This window comes from Ovis canadensis, chromosome 22 (assembly GCF_042477335.2).
Source record: "Ovis canadensis isolate MfBH-ARS-UI-01 breed Bighorn chromosome 22, ARS-UI_OviCan_v2, whole genome shotgun sequence".
Lineage (NCBI taxonomy): Eukaryota > Metazoa > Chordata > Mammalia > Artiodactyla > Bovidae > Ovis > Ovis canadensis.
In genome coordinates this window covers 48,285,574-48,307,435 of record NC_091266.1, presented here as the reverse complement: position 1 = coordinate 48,307,435, position 21,862 = coordinate 48,285,574, and the positions used below count along the sequence as shown (strand labels likewise).

Below are 21,862 nucleotides of genomic sequence, written 5' to 3'. Positions count from 1 at the left end.
TTCACTCAAGAGGTATGAGCAATCTAAATCTCACTTAAAATAGGAAAAAAATTTTTTTGCTCTCATCCTCACATTATTTAATCTATTTTGAGTAAAACTCCTTTATCACATCATGCTTTTGTGTTTGATGTGCTCCTTTTTTTTTTTTTTTTCCCTTAGCTATTCTCACATTTCAATCAGGGAAGCTGAAATCCCAGGTCAAATCTTAACATGTTTACATGTCTGAACTGAAGCTGATAACATCCAACTAGTGGAGGAGCTGAGATCTTTCCAAAAACAAACAGAGGACTGCTCAGTGATTCTTCTTCCTTTCTAGGGGTGGGCAGATGGGGGCCTTTTCATCACATGAGCAACAACCCTGTTTACAATATTCACATTTAGTGGATAGTATTATAGTTTCAGCATATATAGATTTACATGCTATTTGCAGGGGTAAACACTATTATGCAATTTTTATAATGCATATCAATATATTATGTTTTAGCAGCTTATTAAAAATGTTGGTTTGCCCAATGAATGATTTATGTTCATTTTTATTTAGAGAAGAGGCTTCTACTAGACTTGCCAAAGTAATGTTAATAAACACGTTCAGGTCTTGCTTCTGAAGTTCCCTATCATTTATTTTCTTTAAAAGTGTCAAAGAGAATCAGTCACTGGGGCTGTTTGAGACATTTTTTTTAAATCATCTCTACTCTGAGGTTCTTGAAACATTTTTTAAAGTCATATATATTATCTACATGAATTAATGAAATTGGCAGTATTAATTCAAAGAAAGAAGTGGGACACTAATTAGACTCATGACACTACTGTGTGATGCAATGAGAGCTGACAGCCAAGTTGCAAGGCCTCTTGAAGAAGAAACCGTGTCTTATTTTTTTGCCTATGCGGATCTTAAACTGCAAAAATACTTTCCGCATTACCACTCCTAGAACTATCATCATCATCATCATCATCATCATTACCTGACAAGGGCAGAACCTCTATGTGAGTATCCAAGCTCCACACTGGTGCTTCCAATTTGCATTTTGGTGAATGTATTTTTAAGAAGGTGCACAATAGGAGCCTGAGCTGCCCAGTCGAATTTTGAAAGCTTACTTTCATTTGTTTTGCTGCAAGTGTTGACTTAATTATACTGCATTATTATCAAAGCTGCATTATGGACTTTTTTTATTCCTTTCACATGTGTGGGAGGTGAGGACCTTGGCTTTGTCCACAAACAGTGTGTTTCAAGTTATTCCTTAAGTACTAAATAATAAAGAAAAGAGAAGAAAAGATTTTTTTAAAAGATAGCAGACAGTGATCACAAGGTAAAGGGTTAAATGTAAGATCTCCAAGAAACATTTTGAAGTTGATTAAGACTCCAGCTTTGCATTAAACAGTATCGCTTCCACATGAGTTGTTGCTAATACTGTTACAGAGCAGCTTGAGAGCCCAGTGTGCCAGTGACCTCCTTCACCCTCCAGCCACCCACCGGGCCTTCCTGATTAGCATTCTACCTGGTTCTCTGAGGAATTCCCATCATCCCCTAGGAGCTCATTCCGTACTTCGTCACTGTAGGCGATCCGTGACCTTTTCTATAAAACAAAACAGAAAGGGAGAGAGCAAGATGAACGTTAGAAAGTAAAGGCTTCCAAGCATTATTGGTATCAAGACTGATCATCTCAAACCTCGAGAGCCCCCTAATGGAAACCTATTTGCTCAAATCTGCAAACCAAAGTTGTGCAAAGTTCTTGAACTTGAGGAGTTTAATGTAAATTATAAGTTTTTTCAAATGCCAGTAATGGATGAAAACTCTGCATTGTGTGAGTCCTCTATTAATACTGACAAACGGATCAGAACTGATATGTTATTCCACGCAGTCATTCAGATCAGACCACGAAGCTGAAAGAAATACAGCTATTTTGCTGTATATCTGCTACTCTCACCAGATGCAGTTAAAACAAGAATATATAGGGTCTTTAACACTGTGGCAGGAAATAGACTCTACAATATAGGTCTTTTAAAATCTCTAATTCTAGGATAATATATCTCCAGCTATATACTGGGATGCCTGGAAAAGAGCATATCCCCATTTCCTTCATTATTGTGATGTTACTAATGAGAAAGAGATGGAATTTAAAAGCCCATCCTGTTTCCAAACTATAATTTAAATGTCTCCTAGTCCTATATAAAAATGGCCTAAGGAAACGTAGTGTGTGTACGTGTATCTGGTAAAACAAATTTCCCAATCCCAGTAAACAAAGGCAGGTAGGCTATGAGTCAACTTTTCACAATTCCAGTAAATAAAGGCAAGTGAGCTATGAATTGATTTTTCACACACTGAAATTTTGTTTTACAAGAAGTCTACCTTAACCAGTAAAGTCAGAGGGACATGTCTGCAAGCAATTCATGAATTATCTAAACGTGCACACATTTGGAAAAGCTAAAAAGCTCTGAAAATTAGTTGTGAAGCTAGAGTGCCATCCTCAGATCCTACTTCAGCATCACTATTTCAGACCCAAATATGGATGTACAACTTACTTTACTGCCTTTTCTGCCTCTGAACTAACTGAGCAAAATCAGTCAATTAAAAAATGGCAGCTGGGAAATGTTAATCTTTTCCTATTTGGGGTCTACAGGGTAGGACCTAGAATTTCTTACCTGTTCAACTGTGATATGAAAAATTACTGTAGTTTAAAAGGACTATCCATAATCTGTGAGCAGAAGTCAACAAGATTTTTAATTAGATTTTTAAACCAGTGAATGAGTAGCAGAGCTTTGCCACATAGAGATCATAGTATTTTAAGCATAAAATCCTACTATATTGGAACTTAAAAGAACTTTCGACAAGGAAAACTAATAGATTTTAAATCATTTTAAAGTTTGCCTTTTCACTGGGGGTCCCTATCTTAACCCCAAAACACAGAAAATTATTTGTGACTATTCTCAATTCTCCCAAAGATGGGGCATGAGAGAGAGTTTAGTTCATTACATGTAAGTCTCAGGGCATTAAGGCTTAACTCTCTGGCAGAATCCTGTTAAAAAAAGGACTGAATAGAGTGTAAATAAAAATAAATTAACCTAGACATCCCTTTATTTTTTATGGAAGACAAAAATCAGTCTTGTGGAATTCTAAAGGTAGCTTTGGTTAAATTGAGACTAGAACCCTGCGGTCCTAACTATAGCTCAGTAGTCATTCTACTGCACAAAATTTCCTTATTTTACTACCCTCTGAATACACACACAGGAAATAGAAATATATAAAAGTTGCAAAATGTTACAAAGGAGATGGCGGTATCCCCTCCTATTCTAGGTCTCTGCCCCAAGCCTCACTTCCTTGCTACAAATGTGTGTATCATACCTTGGCAAATGTATTAAGTCTGTAAGTAGATAAATGAAACCAACAATGTTGCAGAAAGGACAAAACAGGAAAGGTAGGTCATTAGCCTGGGGTCAGTAATGACATCTATATCAGCTGTCTTAACAATTCAGGAGTGACCCGACTCATTCCTTTTTGAATATGGCAGGCTTCTCACTGCCACAAACAGCAGATATTCAGTTGGCTTCCCTTATTGTATTTACTGAAGCTACTATTAATTAGCTATTTCTACTGACTCTGTAAAGTATTGAAAAATGCTAAATTATAAGGACAGTGCGCTATGTGGCCTTAGCACAATATTTCATTCAAGCCAAACCCTTCTTTTTGCCTATTTGGGGCTCCTTGCTACAATAGTTTCAAACTATCTAGTAAAAGTATTTTGTACTTTTATAAAGGAAATGAGAACCTTTTAACAGGCTGTGGTATCAGAGCTGTCTGTTTAATTATTACTTTCATCACTATGGGGGACCAAAACATTCCACACTATGCAAAAATATCATATGGGGATTGTTTTTGCTTTTCCCTTTTTTACCAAAATACCAACAAATTGGCATAGATTGTTCAATTACACTATATTTTTATTTTGATTTTCTGTACTTCAAAAGAAGAAAATTACAAACATGGTTGCCTAAAGAACTAATCTTGTTTTGGTTAGCATCCATTGCTTTTAAAAACCAGCAATTAAGAGTGCACAGGCTCAACAACAGAGGAGCACTCAAGATTTATCCATAGTTGAAGGGTGGGCCCTGTAAATGGCACTCTTTTCCACTGGGATAGTACAAACTGGTCATTGGGATGACTCTCTGTATGTAATTAAACACATGATATGCTGAGTTTATAAAATGTTCTCTGATAGGACTGACTGCTGTTACAGAATGAAAAGACAACTTATTTCAAATATCAGAAATAGTTCCTCATGAAAATGACACAGCTGATGCTGAAAACTGAATTCTTTACACTGAAGTATCACTTTGAACAAAACGTTTTTAAATTCACTTTGCTTTATTAAGAATTATTTTTAAATTCCTGCCATTGGTCTTTTCTCCTAATTTTTTGTGGTTTGAAATTTTAAGTAAGCTGAATTTAATAAACTGTAATTTAGCCTGCAGGATCATCACTAAAATAACTGAACACCCAAAAAGGCCAATTCATCTGAATGAGAAAATCCTTATTTTATGAAATTTTCCTCCTAAATATCAATAAATTGTTTTACCTTTTGTGGAATTTGTTAGTATTTTACATTACTAAGTACTATGCCATACTTTAAATTGGAAGATTCAAAGTTAATGAAACTGAAACACCTACTGTATCTTGATCAGGTATTTTTTACTTTATTATCAACTGTATAAAATCTGTACTTTAGCCAAATGCAAGCATGAGAATTTGAGCTGGAAATGTCACACATTCAGCTACAGTTTGAAGGAACCCAATTCATAATGCATTTTATAAATAGTTAATGACTTCTATACATAAGCTAACCAGGCAAATCAAGAAATTGTCAACATTTTTAGTCTTAGTTGTCAGTTACTACTGTCTGCTGGTGCTTTATATGTGGCTTCTGGAGAAGACAGAAGCTCTCTGCAGTTTGTAATCTACTGCAATTTCAGGTCTGTACCGTAAGGGTAGAAAAGCTTCAATTGACAATATGTGCCACACACACACACACACACACACACACACACACACACACACATATACACAGTGTTAAATACAAGGGCATACCTCACTTTTAGTTGTGTGTTTGTGTAAAGTTTATTCCTTCTAACTTATATAGTTGGGTGGACAGAGATATCTACAGACCATATAAGAACCCTAAAAATACAACAAATCAACAACTGATTGCTATCCCTAAGATATTAGATGCACAAAATGTCAATGGGTTATTTTAAACTGATGACAAAAGTGAGTCTTTGGTTAAGAAAGCAAGAATTTCAGATGCCAAGCAGTTTTTTTTTTTACTTGATGAACACAACGTTTGCATACTGATTGGCTGATTTTCTTAAAGCCAAGTTCAAACAGATACACTTGCTCAGTTCTCTCTGGAAATTTGGCTTGAAACAATCTATCTACTTGACCTTAACATTTCCCAACTGAACTGAATGTGTTCCTGGACAGGCACTGCTAAACTAGAAACAAAATGAATTAACTTAGCTTAAACTAATTAAGAACTGTGATCTGTGGTACCGCCTCCTGGATGAATCTACACTAGAAACAGGGTATACGTAACCAGAATGAGGATTTCTAGCACTCACCACTAGCATAAGCATAACAATGAAGTTGGTTTATTACTAGAGCGTATATGAGAATTTAATTTCCATGGCGTGCACATGGCAAAGCAATTGCTTAAATTGCCTCACCTGGGAATTTAATACAATGTTATCATCAGACCAGCCACATTGTAAATAGATTTATAATGCTTTCCATGTGCTGCACTCTGTTGCATATGAATTAAGTAATGATCTGGTATTACAATAAAATCAGCTAGTTCCCACACCTGGCAGACAGGATATTTCACTAAATTAATACCCAAACAGCTACATCACAAGGCATGGGAGAGGAAACAATCTCTAAGGCATTGGACGTGAGTTTAACATGGGAGGTAAACACTCCATGGTTATGTAAAATGTTACTGAGTTGAACGGCCGCTCAAGACAATCTGTTTCTAACATCTGTATTAGGGAATTAAGACTTTCTCAGTTCCATTCAATTTTGGCCTGATTTTCTTCATTCAGTACTTTAATTACTAATCAGCAATCCACAACATTCACAAACACTAAGAAAGCCCTTTATTCTAATCTATGTGCTGCAGACAGCCAAATAATTGATACAAAGTGTACTATGGATTTGGTAAGTAATGAAAGAACAGCTTGTCCTACTTCCTAATCAAATTGGTCTATAGAAGAAACGGTTAATAGATTTCTGCATAGGTCTAAAACAAATTACCCAGTCTGGCCAGACTTTTCCATTGCTTCTACCATGTCTTTCAGTTTCCCTATGTTTAATAATGCCCCAGGTTACCAGGTGATACACCTATTAAAAACTGTTATGCTTTCATAGCCAAAGAATTTAACTGCTCTAAAGAATTTAACTGCTCCTGTTACAATTAACACTTTGGGATAGATATAGAATACCATGAAATTATATTTATTAGCTAGTCATATAATTGCTGGCACTCATTTCTTACCTAATTTTATCTGGTTCTAATTAAATAACATCATACTTCCATAATGCCCAGATGGCATTTTCTAAAATGCATCTATCTTTGGCACAAGGCATTGCATTTTTAACCTCCCTTCTATTTCTCCACTGGCAATTTCAGCCTTTCATCCTCACTCCACTCAGGACTTAAAAAGGCTCATCAATCCAGGGCAGGAAACTTAAATTTTGGAGGAAACAATAGAAAGAAATTTGTGAAATTCTGTTTATTACACTGTTCTCCATGTGGTACTAATTTTTAGCAAAAAAAAAAAATTTTTTTTAAGATTAAAACATATGATACTGGGGATTCCCTTGTCCAGTGGTTAGAACTCCATGCTTTCACTAACGAGTGTGCAGGTTCAACCCCTGATCAGGGAACTAAGATCCCACAAACTACACAGTGTGGCCAAAAATAAAAAATAATGAAAATAAATTATAATAATAATGCTCTTAAAGATACCATACTAAGTGATACCGATTAAGGTAAAGTCAACTGTTAGGCAAATTTTTCATCCTTGGAAAATTGTTAAGATGACAAAGCACGGGGTAGTGAATGAAAAGAACAGAAATGATATTTCAGTATGTGATCTTGGCCAAATGAAGTTTTCTGAGCATCATTTTCCTCAATCTCTAAAAAACTGTTAACAATATTTATTTCCCAGGGCTTTTGTGAGGATTTAAATATTATAAACAAATGGAAACCTACCATAATATCTTGAATGTGATAACATAACAAAGGACATTTAACTAAATATTTGTTCATAATATTGGAAAGGATGCAATAAAACCAATACACATACATGACTGAAGGTCTAAATTAGTGCAATCTTCCTTAAACGTGATTTGCTAATATATACCAAAATTTGCTTTAAAAAAGTCATATTATTTAATCCGGTAATTATAATTCTACTGCTACATTATTTTGCCCAACTATCTATTTTATGGTGCCACAATTTTTGGACAACTTCCAGTAATAAAAACTTTATTGCATTTCTTTAATGTTATCAGAGAAACTAACTTCCAATCTGTCTCTTCTAAGTAATCATGCCACTAAACATGGCTTGCTCTTGCTCAAGGGACTGTTTAGAGTTAAAGGTCAAGCTCATTTGCTGGAAAGTGCACATGGCACACGTCACCAATACTATAGTGTTAATAAAGGGGAAGCACACTTTCTGTCATAAACTCATGGCCAACGGACCATATGCAAGCCACCAGGGAGAAAATACTAACACACTCTGCTTCCAGCAGTTGGAAAGGCAGGTTACCATGTGAACACTGAAATAACTCATTGTTCTTGAGTATGTAATAAGAGAAAAAAATTTCCAAGATTAAAAAAAGTCTTCCTATTATAATCATCCTCATTTACTATTTTTGCTTGTACTTTCAAAACACTTTACATATTTGAAATTGATATTTGTGTTTTGACTGTAAACAAGATAAATCATATCACATTTTCTCTTAATTATTTTTAAAATTTAACTTTGTTATCATGAGTATTTATTTGCATATGATGAAGTTATATCTCTATATATACACTTATAGACTCACACAAACCCATATGCAATCCAGATGGAGCGACTCTATTTATGTTTCACAGTTCTAGAAGAGACTTTTATTTACACTAGGAACTCTGACCATATTGCTGCTACATCATTTAAGGATCTGCAAAACAGAGAGCCCAGAAATCATGTAACTGCACTTCTTCATTTCCTCCTCCAGCATTTCTAAACTTATGTCTGAAATTTAAGTTTCACACCAGCGTTTCAAAATGCAACTTGAGTTACTTAGAATCATGGCCCCACTTGCTGGCATATGCTTATAGTTTACAACGTTGACACTGCTATTGAACACAGTGTGTCTGTGTCTTATATCATGTTAGTCTGTCAATCAATAATTAAGTTACTTCATTCAGAAAATCCGCTCATGATAGAATGCCCAGATGTTGTTGTCAACATCTGGAATAGTGTAAGTATGCAGTAGAGGAAGTCTAGCTCCTTAAAGTCTTTCTGAATATAAAATAACTATGCAGACTACACTTGAAATAATCAAATAAATATCCAATATATTCCCACTGGAAAATGATATTCTGATAAATGAATGCTATGTAACAGGTGCTTTTATTTGCAGTTTTAAAAGAACTACTGAAGTAAAATATGAAGACGTTTATAATTAATTTGAATCTAGGCTTCCTATGTAATCTACCAGGGGGCACAATGACAAAGAATCTACCTGCCGATGCAGGAGGTGCAGGTCTGGTCCTTGTGTCAAGCAGATCCCCTGGAAGAGGAAACGGCAGCCCACTTGGGTGTTTATGCCTGGAAAATACCATGCACGAGGAACCTGGTGGGCTACAGTTCATGGATCGCAAAGTCAGACACGACTGAGCAACGGAGCGTGCACACGCACACACATAATCTGCCTAGCATTAGTAAACAAAAGTGATCCATTCGTTGCAGATCCATCCACAGACATTATGCCAAGTGATCAGACATGCAGGAACAAATGATCTTGAGGATTCTGTGTAACTGACACAGAGGTTATCACATAAATGACAGAGTGTGATAGTTGACCAGTGACACAGCGCATCAACTAGATCGGCCTGCAAATGTAGAGATGAGGGGTTCTAAGTCAGATGAACTGTACAAAAAAGATCTTCATGACCCAGATAATCACAATGGTGTGATCACCAACCTAGACCAGATACTCTGGAATGTGAAGTCAAGTGGGCCTTAGGAGCATCACTATGAACAAAGCTAGTGGAGGTGATGGAATTCCAGTTGAGCTATTTTAAATCCTCAAAGATGATGCTGTGAAAATGCTGCACCCAATATGCCAGCAAATCTGGAAAACTCAGCAGTGGCCACAGGACTGGAAAAGGGTTTTTATTTCAATCCCAAAGAAAGGCAATGCCAAAAATGCTCAAACTACTGCACAACTGCACTCATCTCACACGCTAGTAAGTGAAACTGAAGTCGCTCAGTCGTGTCCAACTCTTTGCGACCCCGTGGACTATAGCCCATCAGGTTCCTCCATCCATGGGATTCTCCAGGCAAGAATACTGGAGTGGGTTGCCATTTCCTTCTCCAGGGCACACGCTAGTAGAGCAATGCTCAAAATTCTCCAAGCCAGGCTTCAACAAAACATGAACCATGAACTTCTAGATGTTTAAGCTGGTTTTAGAAAAGGCAGAGGAACCAGAGATCAAATTGCCAACATCTGCTGGATCATCAAAAAAGCGAGAGTCCCAGAAAAATATCTACTTCTGCTTTATTGACTATGCCAAAGCCTTTGACTGTGAAGATCACAACAAACTGTGGAAAGTCCTTAAAGAGATGGGAATACCAGACCACCTGACCTGTCTCTTGAGAAATCTGTATACAGGTCAGGAAGCAGCAGTCAGAACTAGACATGAAACAACAGACTGGTTCCTAATAGGGGAAGCAGTGCATCAAGGCTGTATGTTGTCACCTGCTTATTTAACTTATATGTATGCAAAGTACATTATGACAAATGCTGACCTGGTTGAAGCACAAGCTGGAAACAAGATTGCCGAGGGAAATCTCAATAACCTCAGATATGCAGATGACACCACCCTTATGGCAGAAAGCGAAGAACTAAAGAGCCTCTTGACGAAAGTGAAAGAGGAGAGTAAAAAAAGTTGGCTTAAAACTCAACATTCTGAAAACTAAGATCATGGCATCTCATCCCATCACTTCATGGCAAATAGATGGAGAAACAGTGGAAACAGTGACAGACTATTTTGGGGGGGCTCCAAAATCACTGCAGATGGTAACTGCAGCCATGAAATTAAAAGATGCTTTCTCCTTGGAAGAAAAGTTATAACCAATCTAGGCAGCATATTAAAAAGCAGAGACATTACTTTGCCAACAAAGGTCCGTCTAGTCAAAGATAATGGTTTTTCCAATAGTCATGTATGGATGTGAGAGCTGGACTATAAAGAAAGCTGAGTGCTGAAGAATTGATGCTTTTGAACTGTGGTATTGGAGAAGACTCTTGAGAGTCCCTTGAACTGCAAGGAGATCCAACCAGTCCATCCTGAAGGAAATCAGTCCTGAATATTCATTGGAAGGAATGATGCTGAAGCTGAAACTCCAATACTTGGTCCACCTGATGCGAAGAACTGAGTCATTTGAAAAGACCCTGATGCTGGGAAAGATTGAAGGCAGGAGGAGAAGCGGACGACAGAGGATGAGATGGTTGGATGGCATCACCGACCAACGGACATGAGTTTGAGTAAACTCCAAGAGTTGGCGATGGACAGGGAGGCTTGGTGTGCTGCAGTCCATGGGGTCGCAAAGAGTCAGACACCACAGAGTGACTAAACTGACTGACTGACTGAAGCCAGGTGAGCGATCTACTCAAGGCCACAAACCTGTGAGAAAACAGGCAGAACAATGACAGAATTCATTTCCCACTGCCCACCCTCCTTTCACTTTACCAGACCACCAAGATAGGCTGTGGCTGTCTTATCACCCATTCCCCAGCGCAAGGTTGGCTGTTCCATTCACCTAGTTCTATGAATGTATCATCAACTACAAAGTTGATTAGTCTGTAGATTTTGTTTCTTGTCACGCTCCTCCAAAACAGACAGACAGGCACATCTTTACTTATACTTTGTTGTCAACATCTGGAATATTGACATCAATAAATTCAAAAGTCCAAGGGTAACACATGCTTAATGCAGACTGTTTTATTTGATAGAACAAAGTGTTTGATCTCAGACAGTGAGTCACAACCATACCTATGAGTCTAACTTAGATATGTTTCAGGATTAATCTTCAAAGGCTACACCATAAAACAGCAATAATCTACCCACATGGCAGGAGAGGAGCCACACCAGTTATTAAGATGTGTTAAGAATCTTCTGATGACACCATCCTAATGGCAGAAAGTGAAGAGGAACTAATGAGCTTCTTGATGATGGTGAAAGAGGAGAGTGAAAAAGCTGGCTTAAAAGCTCAACATCCAAAAATCTAAGATAATGGCATCTGGTCCCATCACTTCATGGCAAATAGATGGAGAAACAGTGGAAACAGTGGCAGATTTTCTCTTCTTGGGTTCCAAAATCACTGCAGATGGTGACTGCAGCCATGAAATCAAAAGATGCTTGCTCTTTGGAAGAAAAGCTATGACAAACCTAGGCAGTGTATTCAAAAGCAGAGACATCACTTTGCCGACACCATAGTCAAAGCTATGGGTTTTCCAGTAGTCATGTATGGATGTGACAGTTGGACCATAAAGAAGGCTGAGCACTGAAGAACTGATGCTTTCATATTGTGGTGCTGGAGAAGACTCTTGAGAGTCCCTTGGACTGCAAGGAGATAAAACCAATCAATCTTAAAGGAAATCAGTCCTAAATATTCATTGGAAGGACTGATGCTGAAGCTGAAACTCCAATCCTTTGGCCACCTGATGTGAAGAATCTACCAAAGAATCCACCACGTTATAGTGACTTTACAGTGCTCACAATTCAAAGGTGTATGATGTATCTTTTAATGCTTTATAAATATAGCCAATATAACTGTGATACAAAGGCAGTAAAACTCTTCTAGCCCAAATTCTCCATGGAAATATTTTGAAGATTACTTCTATACCAAGGTGACCCAAACATATAAAATAGGATTCAGTTCAGTTCAGTTCAGTCGCTCAGTCGTGTCCGACTAAGTAAATATAAATATTCATATCTGATTCATAAACATGTTGTGAATCTAAAGGATTCTCCATTTTCAGTCAAATAGTAATTCTGCATACTGAGGGGCTTTACTTTATCAAGTAATATTCTTTCTCCTCTATCTTCAGTGTGTCACTCTTTACTGGTTCTTCCCTATTCTTGTAATTTTAAGAATGCAAACATTTTTAAGTGTATCCCAACTTTAAATTTTTTTTTAAGGTGAGAGTTTGTTATTCTGCCTTTTAAAAAAATGTTATTTATTTATTTTAATTGGAGGCTAATTACTTTACAATATGGTGGTGGTTTTTGCCATACACTGACATGAATCAGACATGTGTCCCACCACCCTGAACCCCCTCTTACCTCCCTCCTCCACATCCCTCTGAGTTGTCCCACAGCACCAGCTTTGGGTGCCCTGCTTCAAGCATTGAATTTGCACTGGTCATCTATCTCACATACAGTAATATACAGCCAACTTTAAATATTTTAAAATGTCATTTCACCCTGCGCTACTCTCCCCAGCTAATGCCTAACTGTTCTTCATCCTGCCTTTCCTAGCGAAGCTTTTTGAAAGAGTATTCTCTACAAACACTACCTATAGTTATCAAGGTGCAGCCACTTACTTCCAACAAACTGATGTTTTCCTATCACACTGCGGGAGTTCCTGTGAACACCAATCACTTTCTAGTTGACAAAACCATTTAAAAATAACTCGTTTAGCAGAGTTATAGATTTCTAGAAAAGTTGCAAAGATAGTGCAGAGAGTTCCCATACAACCTACACCTGGTTCCCCTTACTAGTAACATAACACCTTCCATTAGTGTGGCACATTTGCCACAATGAATGGCTCATCCGTTCATTATTATTCATTATTACAAACTGAGGTCTATACTTTTATCAGCCTCCTTCGTAGCTAATGTTCTTTTTCTGTTCCAGGACACCATCTAATATCCTATATTATGTTTAGGTGTCATGTCTCCTTAGGCTCCTCTTGGCTATGACAATTTCTTGGGCTTTCCTAGTTTTTGATGGCCTTGACATTTTTGAAGAGTACTGGACTTTCACAGAATGCCCCTCAAATGGGATTACTCTGAGCTTTTTCTTATGACCAGACTGGGGTTTTAAGTTTTGGGGTGGAAAACCACAGAGGCAAAATGTTCTTTTCCTCAACATCATATCAAGGGTCCAGATTATCAACATGGCATCACTGTTGATGTTCGTCTTGATCACCTGGTAAGGAAGTATTATGTTTCTCCACTGTAAAGCTACTCTTCTACCCCTTCTTGTACAGTATGTACTCTGCAGTCTACATTTGAGGAGTGCGGAGCTATGCTCCACCTCCTTGAGGAAGGAGTATCTACATAAGTTATCTGGCATTCTCCTGCATGAGATCTGTCTATCTAATCATTAGCTGATATCAGTATTCATGGATATTTATTTTATACTTTGGCTCATGAGCCAATACTACACTTCACTTACTGTGTTGCACAAATAAGTGAGCACCGTAAGTCACTTTGTTGCCAACTCTGGCTCCAATGGCCACTTTTCAGTTCTTTTTTTATTAGCCCTCTGGATAGCATCTGACACGGCTGCCCACTTTCCCATTAGCAGTTACACCACCACGCACCCTTGAAATTCCTCCTGCCCTGGTCTCTCCTTCTCAGCCTCCTTCATCATAACTACTCTCAGTCTGCTCTGGGTTTCCAGCCTTAGCCCTATTCTCACTCATCTGTTCGATCTCATCTATATCCATTGTTCTAATCACAAACTAGAGGCAGGCAAAGACATGTTTTCTGCATAAATTTAATCTCTACTTGGTGCCATAGATAATCAAAAGCCATCTCAGACTTAACACAGACAAAGCGGGGCATATTCTCTCTCCTATATACTTCTCTTCCTCCTGTTTTCCCTAATTTGGTGTATGGTGTTACCATGGACATTGTCAACCCAGATAAAAATCCTAAAAAACTGCCTACTCTCTCCATTACTCTCCAAATCCAATCACCAGGCTCTTTGAATTAAACTCTTATTTTTCAGAATATCCACATTTCCAAGATGTCTTAGCCATATTTCCAAGATGTCTGTTACCTTATGCACTGGTCACAATTCTTTCCCCGAAACTGTTGTTACCACGTATTTCACCATTCTCTTTATATATGAATTATATTTGACAGATACTTGTATGGAAAGACTGACAGGGTTTTGGGCAGAGATAAGCCAACAGGTACAAATTCTCAGTGCCGCATCTTGGGGAGTAAAAGAGACCTTTTCAACCCAACCCTATCTATAGCAGAGTATCAAAGCTATAAAAGAATCATTGTCTAAAGATATAACTTATTTCAGAGTAGGCATGTTAAAACAGAAAGCTAATTCATTCAACAAAAGCCAATAACTATGGGAAAACGCTAAGGATTAGAACTCTCTCCAACTTTATAAGTCAAGATCACATTTCTCTTTAATTTCAAATGTAGGCACATCTCATATTGGCTATTGTATTGTTCTCCTAAGTTAGGTATTCCCATTTCTCATTATGTAGAAGCTAAAAGACCACCCTTTCAAATGAGATGATGTGCACACATATTTCTCCTTTGTGTGTCTGATTTGTGGACCTGAGGAATATGGATTATTTCTGCTTTCTGCATGAAGAAGCTCTGCTACAAGGCTGGCATTCAGTATGCTTTTATCTCTGAGACCTCCAAATTGTACCATTAGACAACAGAGGACACTTATCTAGATTGAACTGTCATACAAATAGATTTTTTGTCAGCCATACAACTTGTATTGGGGAACATGCCAACAAAAACAAAATCTGGCAATTTAAAACAACAAACCTATCCTCTACTGACACAAACAAATCTCCGTATTTCAAATGAATAAGAGTTACTATAGATCACATATCCTGTGTGTGGGTGCTACAGAAAGAAAAATATTCTTAGAACTAATTCTATCTAGCTTCTGAAGGTGGTTTAACATGAGGCAAGCACGAAGTATACTTAATACTAATAAACATATAAGAAAAAAATACTAACAGACAGGAATTACAAGTTATCAGAGGAGAACAGGGTTTTCTAACAAAATTCCTAGTCAAAATTCATCGGCTACATGAAAAAGTTGACATGGTGTTGCACTTTTGAGTTTATTCTCTGCTCTAATCCTCTGGGGAATGTAGGTGATGCCTCTGCCCACAAAACAGTCAATCTGAGTAGTAAAACCATCATTCTCCCTGAGCCTAAATTCATTCTGGCTCTGTGTCTTCAACATTCATAAAGAGTAATTGAAAACTAGAGAACTGACCTCATCACTGTTACACTCAATCTTTTCCAGAGCTCAGACTATTTGGGAAAATATTCAGAGTTGATCTATTCTAAATTGGCTAATCTTAGACATCAAAGATGATAAACTACATCAGTAAAAATAAAGTAATAAAATTTTCACAACTTAAAAATGGCATCAGTTTGCTCATCAGTATAGAAATGATTTAATCCCTTCCCTTAATATTTTTGAGTTGAATCTCATTTCCTTTTCTATAAGCTGCACCTTCATTCTGGAGCTTCTGCTGGAGTTACTCTCTCAGTGAAATTCAGACTTAGACTTGTGGAGTCAGACACTGTTGTGAAGCAAGTAAGTGAACATGCAAATACAGTTCTGTGAATCCACACCGAGAGGACAGAGAAAATGAACAAATCACAGGCCAAACACTTCAACTGAACCCGCGTCATTTTACTAAGTAGAAATCTAATTAGCTCAACTACTCAAATGCAGATATTTATATTTGCAAATGAATTTTCTTCAACTGAAATTATGTAACAAGAACTTCACACTTTACAAAATTTTGTAAAATTTTACATGACAAAGCTGTAACTTTTTATGTTGTATCAACAGGTACTTATGGCAAGACTTCAGATTTTATAAAAAGACAATCTGAAAAAATAGCAGAATCCAGATACAAGACATGAAAAGGACTTCAAGAATGGTAGCTAAAATAGAAAACTGGTTAAAAGCAAGGTAAAATATAATGTTCCAAGTTGCCTCCACATGTTGGTAAATGACAGAACTATCTGAGAAAAATTATTTTTACTTTGAAGAAAGTTATAACATTACATTAATTTAAAAACATGAACAGATGTAGTCAACTTACTTTCAAACAGTTAGGAAAAAACTAGACATATGTAGAGTGGATAAGATCAATAGAGAAAGCATACAAAAATGATAAAGTGACACAAAATATTAATAGGCAAATCTAGGTAAGGGATGTACGTATGTTCTTTGTGTTATTCTTTAAACTTTTCTGAAAGTTTGAAATTAGTTTCAAATAAAAAGCTTAAAGTGATTTAAAAATATGAAAAGATTAGTGGGCTAAGGAGACAGAGCTAGTTTTCTACAATTAGCTAATGTCTGAGATTATCTAAATGTCCAGAATAAATCCTTGATCAGAGGGATAATAGTTCATGTTAAACGAAAGTACGAGATCATTACTCAAATTTAGACAATTTAAACTGTTAATTTTTATTATATACAGTGGTGTTCTCTTTAAGCTTTTTTCTACAATGACACAAGATTACTTTTGCTAGTTTTAAATTAGCAACATAATCTTCTTTTATAGTTCAGCTATGAGAATGGACTTTAAACTATCCCTAGTCAGAGAAACTCAAAGTTATCAGCTCAAAATAATGGAATATTATCTACCATTTAAAACAATTCTCTTTTTCCCTTCATTTTATTCTGAATAAATTTTTGAGGACAATATTTATAAATTAGATTGCTTAACAGACAGTAATCAATGATTTATCACTATGATTTTACAAAAATGTCCAGAGGAATCTAATATAAATCTCATTGGGGTGTTTTGCACTAACTAAAGATCTTTTAACGTGCTCTTAAGTCATGCTCTAATGTTCCTGAAGAGAACACACCCTCACATAGTTAAGACACATGCCCACTACACTTTGACTTGATTTGGCAACCAAGATATTGCTGATCTGTCTAATTTTGACTGTGATAGCCATGGACAGGGACAGGATGTAATTCCACCTCTGGAAAGAACACAGCCCATTCTGGCACTCTATAAATATGCGATAATGATAGGACCTTAGGGCTAAAAGGGACCTTGAGAGATCCTCTAGTGCCATCTGATGTCATCGCACACTGAATATATCTGATAAAGACCTGGGGAAGGAGGTTTCTTAACCTTCACAAAGGAGATTTACCAACAGTCAAGGATTACTGTCAGAAAGTAGCTCCATAAATTAAACTTAAATCTATGGCACTACTCTTACACATAGTGTAGAGCCCCAAAGCAGGGGCAGACCACATTTGGCATAACAGTTGTTCACAGACTGGAAGACACAACAACTTCACAACTTTCTGTCCAGAGAAAATGATTCCAGGACCGTTTTTCATCTGTTTAGTTTTTCAATCCTTTCATCATCTGAGGGGCTCACCAGAGAATTTTTTCCTGAATTATCTTTAGGCATAGTGCTGGAGCACTTTGAGAGTCTCTTGGACAGCAAGGAGATCAAACCAGCCAATCTTAAAGGAAATCAACCCTGAACATTCATTGGAAGGACTGAAGCTGAAGCTCCAATACTTTGGCCAAATAATGCAGAGAGTCAACTCACTGGAAAAGACTGTGATGCTGGGAAAAACTGAGGGTAGGAAAAGCGGATAACAGAGGATGAAGTGGTTGAATGGCTTCACCAACTCAATGGACATGAGTTTGAGCGAACTCTGGGAGATAGTAAAGGACAAGGAAGCCTGGTGTGCTGCAATCCATGGGGTTGCAAAGAGTTGGACAGGACTGAGAAATTGAACAACGGTAACCTCAACAATACTCAGAGACGGTCATTAGTAGATTCTCCCAGATTCTACCATGAACCAAAATGTACCCAATCTTATGATCTGTAAAGCCGAGGAGGCCCCTCTTTTTACTGTTCTTTCTTACTTCTGCTCTGAATACATTTAATGTTAAATTATATACACACACACACTATTTTTTTAATTTATTTTTAATTGGAGGATAATTGCTTTATAATATTGTGTTGGTTTCTCCCATACATCAACATGAGTCAGCCATAGGTATACATATGTCCCCTCCCTCTTGAACTTCCCTCTACCTCCCACCCCATCCCCCCTCACTAGGCCATCACAGAGCACCAGTTTGAGTTCCCTGCATCATGCACCAAAGTCCCACTGGCTATCTATTTTATTGTCTATGGTAGTATATATATGATTCCATACCACTCTCTCAGTTCATCCCGCCCTCTCTTTCCCCAGCTGTGCCCACAAGTCTGTTCTCTATATCTGTGTTTCTACTGCTGCCCTGCAAACAGTTTCATCAGTACCATCTTTCTAGATTCCATATACATGTGTTAATATATGATATTTGCTTTTCTGACTTACTTCACTCTGTACATACACTAATTTTTATTTGAGTTTTAGGACTAGTTACTGTTACTCTCTTAAATTTGTTTTCTTGTCCTTTGAAGAAACAATATGATAAATTAAAAAGCCCTCCAATTTGGGCATCACATGAGCCTAAGTTTGAATCCCAGGTTTGTCCTTCTCTAGTTATGATTAACTAGCAAGCTTTTGAGCCCCTGTGAAGCGGCCAAGGTAAAGTTTACAAAATAACTAGTAGAGTGCTAAACACATGCTGGGAATTAAAGAACAATAATTGCTCTGATCACAATAATAATTACTATTGAGAAAATACAATAATTATTGAGAATGCCAGCAAGTCTATTCTTTTGGCATATAAAACTCTGGGTTTTTCTGCCTCAGCTCTTTATTCTATGATGGTCCCACACACGTATGCCCAACATAGCCACTTCAGTTCTGCTCCCGTTATCACCCAAACTTCTGACTGTCAAGACCAGATTGCCATTCCATTCCAGTTCTTCTTTACCCTTGGGACTCAATTTTGACTTTCATTTTTCGGTCTTCTTTCCTTTGACTCTTTATACTTATATTTGAACTTGATTTTCTGTGCTTTGACCCTCAGTGTTCTCTGAGGTTTTAGGCTCTCATTCACCCATTTCCTCTGTCTCTAGAAGAGCAAATACTTATACATGTGATCTCAGAGAAAATATTTATAGATGTCATCCCAAACTCCAAAAAGAATTCAGACAGTACTACAACAAAAGACATTCCAAAGGTAATGTGCTTCATTATCAGCACTTGACAGTATGAGTTAAACTACGATCCAAATCCTAGTTTTACTATTTATTTTTTGTGTGACTGAAGAGAATATATCTAACCTTTATGAGTCTCTTTCTCTATAGCTGCATAAAAGAAACAACAAACACTTAGTTGGCATGATTAAATGGGCCTTGCAATAAGGACAGAGCTGCACAAGGAAACGGGTTCCCTCTAAGTCATAACTTCTCCCTCTCCTCCCACTCTGGGTGTGGGTAGGTGGGTGAATAACAGGAACAAATATATTCCGCATTTTCCATTCTCAGCAAAACTAGAAAACAGATATTTTCATAGATCCCAAAATACGAGGCGAGGTGTCCCAAAGCAGATGAGATCATGCAGAGCCACTTGATGACAAAATGCCTGAAGGATGACATGAGGATGCACCCATAGCTGAGCTCAAAAAGCACCACTAAAATACACTTTATAAAGGCGAGGGACTCACTGTGAAACACAAGATCTGTATGTCTCATTTGAGACAGTGGCTGTGAGAAGGTGTAAGCTGGCTGCTGGCAGAAAGACTACTGGACACAGTTTGTTCAGAGAAGCAGAGAAGGTGCTACTACACAAAGAATTCTGCTCCCCAGAGAATGCAGAAAATCACAAGAGACTGTTGCTTTCACCTTAACAAACAAAACAAGCTGGAGAAGCTACAAAAATCACAATTTTAAAAAACCTATCAGAGAGCTGATGAAACAGACATCTAAGTAAAATACAGTCCAGAAAACCATAAGCCTTTTATCATAGAAAAGAGACCCGTGGCTGTTCTCATTATTGGGGGAATGGAGGAAGCCTCCAGGGTGTCCCAGGTGGCACTATTCATAAAGAACTGGCCTACCAATTCAGGAGATGTAAGAGACAAGGGTTTGATACCTGGAGGAGGGCATGGCAACCCACTCCAGTATTCTTGCCCAGAGAACCCCATGGACAAAGGAGTTTGGAGGGCTACAGTCCATAGCGTTGCTAAGAGTTGGTCACAACTGAAGCAACTTAGCACACAACACAGAGGAAGCCTCCACAGATATGGATAGGAAGAAACCAGCCACTCTTCGGACCAGCTGTGGACATTTGATTCCAGGGACTGAAGCCAATGCTAATAAAGACAAGACCATGCTGTTCACAAGCAGGAGTTGGGAAGAAAATGAAGAAATGTATACAAATAATGTTCTACTTTTAGAAAAATGATTAAAAATGCGTGACCTGATGACAGTCATATTCATAAGAAATTCATTACATGTAGAAATCGTAAGTAGCATCCTTCTACTGTACCACATTTATCACAAAGGTTAACCATTCAATTCCATCTGATCTACTAAGCTTTCTTTGTTAGTAGGAATTGTTGAGTAGATGGTCACAGATATAACTGCAAATACTAATCTCTGATTTATCTAAGACAGGTAAAAAAATTTATAGTAGATTTTTTTTAAAGTAAGAATTTTAGGAAACATGTACCGATACATATTTTGCCACTTCACAGATGGCTAATTACATTATTCTTATTTGTAAAATGACACTGAAAATTTGGTAGAAATTGGAGGATATAGATCACAGAAACTGAAGTAATATCTACCTTAAAGGTCCTCCATACAGATTTCTCAACACTACTTTAAACTTCTGCATTATCCCTTTTAAGAAATACCTACATTTTTGCTTAAGGCATTATTTCAGAAAATTAGATGCTCATAATTCCCAACCAACAAAAATAATCTTACTATTCAATTTAAAAGTAAACTTTGATGTCAAAATTTTCAATTTCAGGGGAAATAAAGGATAGCTAGCCAAAAGAAAAGCTTTTTTTCCAATTAGTAATGAAATCACAGAGTTCCTGAAAAAATACACTATTAATATAGTACTCAAACCATGTCAAAATACTGATCAGAAGAGAAAAGAATTCAGAAAGTGGTATCTCATTTATTACTTCTTTCATTTTTCTTTGTTTTTTTTTTGGTAAATGCCTTAACCTAGAATCTGTCTTAAAAGAGAATATAAAGATTTAAAATCATTTAAATGGTTTACCATTAAAGACCAGAAACATTTGAATTAGTTATAAAACTGAATATGTCATGATGACACAAAATAAGTCTAGTTTTTGGAAGAAATTCTATTAATAAAGTCAAAAAGTTTTACTGACCATCTCGTACTCAGACCAAACAAATCTATAATAAACAATGATACCTAACATAGATATTATTACATTATTATCACTCTATGTATTATTAGTTTATACATTGGCAACCAATTTTAATACATCAAAAACTCTGAATAGGAAAAGAAATATTTTAGCTGGATCTGATTGGCTGACAAACATTTGACTTCCCATAGGTACTGGAAAGTCTCAAAAAATTAGTTTAACCTAATGAGATTTACTTTTTTGTTTTTTTAATAGGAAGTTTCCTCTAGACTTCAAGTGGAAAACAGAT

General features: G+C 37.0%; 1 protein-coding gene across 9 annotated transcripts in view; it reads right to left on the bottom strand.

Annotated features, from left to right (window-relative positions):
- The window catches only part of VTI1A (vesicle transport through interaction with t-SNAREs 1A), a 372,362-nt gene that overhangs the window by 288,736 nt on the left and 61,764 nt on the right, over positions 1-21,862 (bottom strand). For all 9 annotated transcript variants that reach the window (XR_011252058.1, XR_011252057.1, XR_011252059.1 and 6 more), the window contains exon 4: positions 1,497-1,574. Coding sequence is in view for 6 of the 9 variants with exons in the window: in XM_069567118.1 (XP_069423219.1) it covers positions 1,497-1,574 (78 nt within the window). In the remaining 3 variants the exon portion in view is untranslated. The remainder of the gene's footprint in view (positions 1-1,496; positions 1,575-21,862) is intronic.